At 37.6% G+C, this 5947-nt stretch overlaps 1 protein-coding gene across 1 annotated transcript in view; it reads left to right on the forward strand.

Moving 5' to 3' along the window:
- Positions 1–5086, forward strand: part of LOC107572162 (SH3 and multiple ankyrin repeat domains protein 2-like) — a 104410-nt gene extending 99324 nt beyond the window's left edge. Inside the window, exon 24 of the mRNA XM_016258574.1 lies at positions 2434–5086. Within this exon, the coding sequence (XP_016114060.1) occupies positions 2434–2971 (538 nt within the window). The 3' untranslated portion in view covers positions 2972–5086. The remainder of the gene's footprint in view (positions 1–2433) is intronic.
- The last annotated feature ends 861 nt before the right edge of the window (positions 5087–5947 follow it).

Consider the following 5947-nt stretch of genomic DNA (forward strand, 5'->3'; position numbering starts at 1 on the left):
GTTATTTGCAGTGTAAATTATTTAATCTGACTGGTAGCAGCCCTATAGTGTATATTGAATTTATTGATAAATTGTAATAATTTGACATGTAAGATGATGCATACATCTAAAAAGGTTAAAAATAGGCCTTTGTAAAGGTAAATATGCAGATTTAAGTATGTAAAAGCTGATAGAACACTGATGAAAATATTGCTTCACCAAAAGTTTGTTTACTCCACCAAAAATATCAGTGATGCAGTTATTTTGTGGGGATATTTTGTATGGAATATTGTCTGCTGACATGAAAAGTTCACTGTATATCATAGTAATAAATACCATTTATTACAGCATTGATATTTTGTTTTCTTTTTAATTTATACACATTAAATATTACATATATGTATGTAATAAAATGTGTATTTCCATTACAGGTTTAGGTCTTAAATTTCATATAAGGTGGTATTAAAAAGGTCTTAAAAAAAGTCTTAAATTTAACTTGTTCAAGTCTGCAGAAACCCTGTATATGAAATGGTATAAATATATACATTTTCTGCCATGTCTTGAATTTGTGATCATTCTAAATGCTGACTGAATCATGCAGTGAAAGAAAACACACTAAATGTGCACACACACTAGTCTAGACGTCACGTAATGTATGCGTGCACTCTGTTGGGATGTTTTGAATGGCTTTTGCAAAATACTCGATAATGTCAAATCGCATCTTTAAAACAACAATTACGACGATATATATCGCAGACGATATATATCGCACACCCCTAACACACACACACACACACACAAAAAGCATTTATCAATACCTTCCACTATTGTTTTAAGTATTATCATCAATACCTGTATTAAGAGTATTTTTAATCGATATATCTCATGTCGTCCCCCACCGTACCTTTTTTCACTGATGTCTCCTACAGAGAAAGCTCATTAGGATTTAAAGCTTATGTGTCATTTATTTAGCCAAACATGGGTTGTGTATGCTGATGGCTGCCACATTGCACAGGCAATGGTTTGCCATTGACATGGAGTCCCAAGTCTCATTCATTATTGAATGATGTTATTTACAGACCACAGAACTGACCCTAAAATGCACTTGTAGCCCAGGCTGAGCCCTATGTTTAGCAAACACTGAGCAAAGATGTATTTTCTTTTCATTATGAATAAAAATAGATTTTTAGTGTGGAAGGTCACCATGTTTCTTATTTGAATCATTAAACTGAGGTATTTTTAATCTTAAGACCATGGCTGGGTATGTAACTTATGTGTTATATATTGTTATTGATGTCTGTTTGTTTTTTTGTATGACATATTCTTTGGAAGAATAGTTTGAGTACTGTTTATATGAGTCTAAAACCAATGTTTTATTTACATGTACTACATCAGATGCAAATGTAAAAGTTTACTTGGAACAAATGTAGGCCAATACACCTTGGGTATAAAGAGAAACCTGGGGCAAGGACATTGCATTGCTAAAGAGCCTCACATTCACAGCCTCCTTAAAGCTAAACCACCTACAGTACACTCATACTTTCAATGCTCTTTGATCTTTACATAAATAGAAATCGTGTACACGACACGTGAGGGTGAATCTCACAAAGAAATATCCAAATCATATTTTACCCTAAAATAGTAATAATAATAATTTGCATTAAAAATATGCAGTTTTTAGGACTTCCAGGTTTTTTTCTATTGTGGCATTACTTCAATGATGATTAAACACATTTTACTCTAATTCTGTTTTCTCATTACTGTAATACAGTAATAAAAATCATGCTGCTGGGAAATAAAATCAGCATAAATAAAATGAATTACAACAAACTTTCATAATGTTCAGATACTATATTATGGGTGAGACATGGGTTGAGAGATTCACCCATAAAGAGCTGTGTGGGTATGTCTTCTGTTAGGATCTCTTTCTTATTTTCTGGTCTCAACTCTCGCATCCTTAAAGGCACCTTTCCAGAGGAGCTCAAGAATTGAATTGATTTAGTCCCACTTGAGCTATAAGAATTTGGAAAATAGGACAACGCAAGTGTAAACTTAAAAAATATATATTTTAAAGGTTATAGAATAAAATGGTACGACTGACTAAAATTATGTTCAGTAATTATGAATTATGCAGGCTTTTTTCAGGCTTCATTACTTAGACGTATCACTCATATTATCACTCTAGTTATACAGTATAATGCAGTTTGTTGAGAAGAGCATTGGACTTTTACCTGGTGGACAATAAAACAGACAAAACATGAATGAAAGACCTGCAACCATATCGTACAGACTTTAACTTGGACGAGTAAGCACACAGAACTCCCTAGCAACCACATAGCAATGCTCTGGCAACCTCTTATAACACCCTAGCATCTTTTGCAGGAATATAGTTTTGCGTTATCCCTTGAGTCTCATTAATACATATTCCTTACTTTTATCCTTCTGTCTTTGCAGAAATCAGGATGGTGTATCCCTCATCTCAGGTACACAGCAGAACACCACCGTTACCTTCACTGCCCAGCCTGGCCCCAACGTGCCTGCCCCGTCACCGTGCCGACAGGCCGAGAGCCTGCCTCCCCACCACCACACCCCGAGCCCTATCATGTCCCCGCCGGACTCTGGCCTCAGCTGTGCCTCTTCCCTTCCGACCTCGGCCACTTCCCCCACCATGACAGACGTATTTGGTCTGCCCACACCGCCCCTCAGCCTGGGCACGGGGCGTAGCCGTTCCCCTTCCCCGCTCACCCTTATCCAGGCCGCATCAAACAAGCCCTTTGCCACCAAACCCGTCCTCATGTGGAGCAAGCAGGACGTGGCTGACTGGCTCGAGAGCCTGAACCTGGGCGAGCACAGGGATGCCTTTATGGACAATGATATCGAGGGCAGCCATTTGCCCAACCTGCAAAAGGAGGATCTGATCGACTTGGGAGTGACTCGTGTGGGTCACAGAATGAACATCGAGCGGGCGCTGAAAGTCCTCTTGGACAGATGAGACTGGGCAGACGTCCTCACCAGGACTCCACGCATCTTGTTCATAAGCTTCTTTTTCCCTCTTCCCTTATTTCGGTTCACTAATTTGAACAGTTTGTTGTCCTATCATGCTTTCGGTGGATTTTAGGAACTCTCACATCCTGAAGAAACTCAAGTGTTCAAAATATCCACGTAAGCACAAGCGGTTCCCTGCGTTTCTGTTCCAAGAGCTCCGGCACCAGAGAGGACATTGAAGCCAACACACTGTATGGAAACTACAAACATGAGCTGACTATCCTTTGGCTTTTAAGGACTTTGGCCTTCTTTGAATGCACTGAAACCAGCAGAGCTGGGGATCCATTTTCTATCTTTGCTAAGACAATTCTACAGAGAATATTTCTTCAGGAAAAAAGGGAACCTTTGTCTATGTATCAGCTGCCTATGAAATAAATATCTGGCTTTTTTTTCCTCCTACACCTTCGACCTAGAGGTACACGAATCTCGGAGATGTGATCAGCGGGCATTTAGATGTCCCTCAGTTCATTCCATGACAGTCCTAGAATGGCCGTGGTCACTTGAAAACACAGAGGTCAACTCTCCCTATATGCGAACAAACGTAACCGTAGCAAGCAACAGGTCTCTCCACCATCTTAAATCTTCAAGTCTTGTAATACGCTAACATTGGATGTTTGTCTGAATGATCAACAATTCTCTTGGGTCTTTGAATTGTGGTTTACTATTAGGTGTCTTCCATATGGTAAGGAGGTCTACGGCATTCCCACCAACATTTTAATTTGTACCTTTAATCGATACTAGTTTGCGTTGTTGCTAGTCAGTATTAATTTCCAGCGGATTTGATTTGGAATAATGGGTCTTCACAGGAACACATATGATCTGAAATACTGAGGTTTAGTTTCATGGGTGAATGCAAAATAATTTAATTGAAGTAGAAACTGACAACTCTCTTTGTCAAATTTGACAGCTTTGAGTTGAACGCTGACACAATCACTCTGAAAGGGCCAATATGTATCTGTCTTTTGCTTTAAAAATGTGATGAATTTTTCATTTAATAATTAATTTTTATGTACGGTATTTATTTTTTGTAATTATAATTCGCTAAATCATTTGATTGTTGGGTGGTAAAAAGGAACGTCCAGAAAACTACAGGAAACCTCCTTAATCTATACATATCAATGTCGTCAATTGTAACTGATACAGGAGTTCATATCTGTAAATTGTTGAGTATTTTTTTATTTAAATTTTATTTGGATTTTTTTTTTTGCAACTAAACCTGCAACTGTCTACAACACATTTTTAAGCAAAGTGCTTTTACTTGTCCTTTAATTTTATGTCTTGCAATTGCTTTGCTCAACAATTGGAAGAAGGTATGATTTTGCTGTCTTACTACGTTATTCATTTAAACATGTAACTGCAATGTGTGCCTATCCGTGTTACAATTTGACACACCACAACATCTTTAGGTCATTTGAAGTTTAGTTGTGATCTTTTCGTTGTTAGACACTCGTTTCTCAGAGATTTATCAATTTCATCAGACTGTAAATGCCAAAAAATCCCACAGGTATGGCATCGGACTAGAGATAATATTCATATTTGTGATTAAAACATCACAGAGACACGAAGGGCCAGCCAGCATTATACATTTCACCTTCAGTATTCAATTCAATGCACTGTGGGTAACGCCGGCGATAGATGAGATAGAGAATGGCTGTGAATGAAGTTATGACCGTTTAAAGTATGCAGTGAAGAGATTCAGAAATAAATTATATATATGTTTGCTTATCTCTCGACCTTAGAGGAGTTAGAGTTATCATCTCTATATATCTTATTTTAGGAAACAGCACAGTATTTTAAAGATTTATAGAAATATTTATGAAATTTTTATGACATTTAACTCTGATATGTGGTGTGCCAAAAATCTATGTGGTATCAGTTAAGAAGCAATACACCAATTTAAAGAACACTGTTTGGTCTTTCTTTGCCAGTATTCCACAGTACCGTATATAATATGAAATGAAATTTACATATACATAGGTCTCAGTGAATTAGAAGATATGAAAAATAATGAGATAATGGCTGTCACCTGCTTCTTTTAGACTATGTAATTAAAGAAAGAAGTTAAAATGTAGTTGTGTGGTGTGCATACTTGACGAATAACAAAACGAGCACATATTTTAGGCCACTTACGATACGGTCACATTTGCTCCGGCAAATTTCACGGGCGAAATGCAGTCATTTCAACATCTGTCAGCCAGTCTCGAAATATATTCTGTTCTCACTAGCTTGCAAGAGACGCTCTAATAGTCTACTGTCTGCAGGAACGTGTAACTGAAGTCAATATTTGTGAAGTTAATATATAAGATGGCAACGTCTTATCACATTTGACACGACAAAAGGTCAGATGAGCAGTTTTTATCCGTAAAAATGGTAATTAACCGACGGCAGGTGTTTTTTGTTTACCTCAGTAGAGTAGCTGACTTGAGTAGCGCGCAGACCACAAAACTGGCGGGATGCGCTGCTATGATGGAGGACACACTGCTCATATCTGCATCTCTGTAAATTACCGAAACCACACATGAAAACATGATCTCTCGAACTGTAAAACGTGACAGACAACTAATTGTCCCGTACGGTTTCGTTCGCACAGTGCTTCGCCGAAAATTCCTGAAAATTTACGAAATTGCCAAAATGTGTGTGAACTCAACCGTATTTACTACAAAACAGTACTGACAACCAGGGCTGGACTGGGACAAAAAAATCAACCCAGGCATTTTTTGGTCCAGGCGGCCCACCACCTCCATATATATATATATATATATATATATATATATACAGAGTGGGTACGGAAAGTATTCAGACCCCCTTAAATTTTTCACTCTTTGCTATATTGCAGCCATTCAGCCATTTACCCACTGTATATATATATATATGATAGGTCTATACACTACCAGTCAAAAGTGTTTGAACAGTAAGATTTGTA

This window comes from Sinocyclocheilus grahami, unplaced genomic scaffold (genome assembly GCF_001515645.1).
Source record: "Sinocyclocheilus grahami isolate Dianchi unplaced genomic scaffold, SAMN03320097.WGS_v1.1 scaffold30.1, whole genome shotgun sequence".
NCBI classification, from domain to species: Eukaryota; Metazoa; Chordata; class Actinopteri; order Cypriniformes; family Cyprinidae; genus Sinocyclocheilus; species Sinocyclocheilus grahami.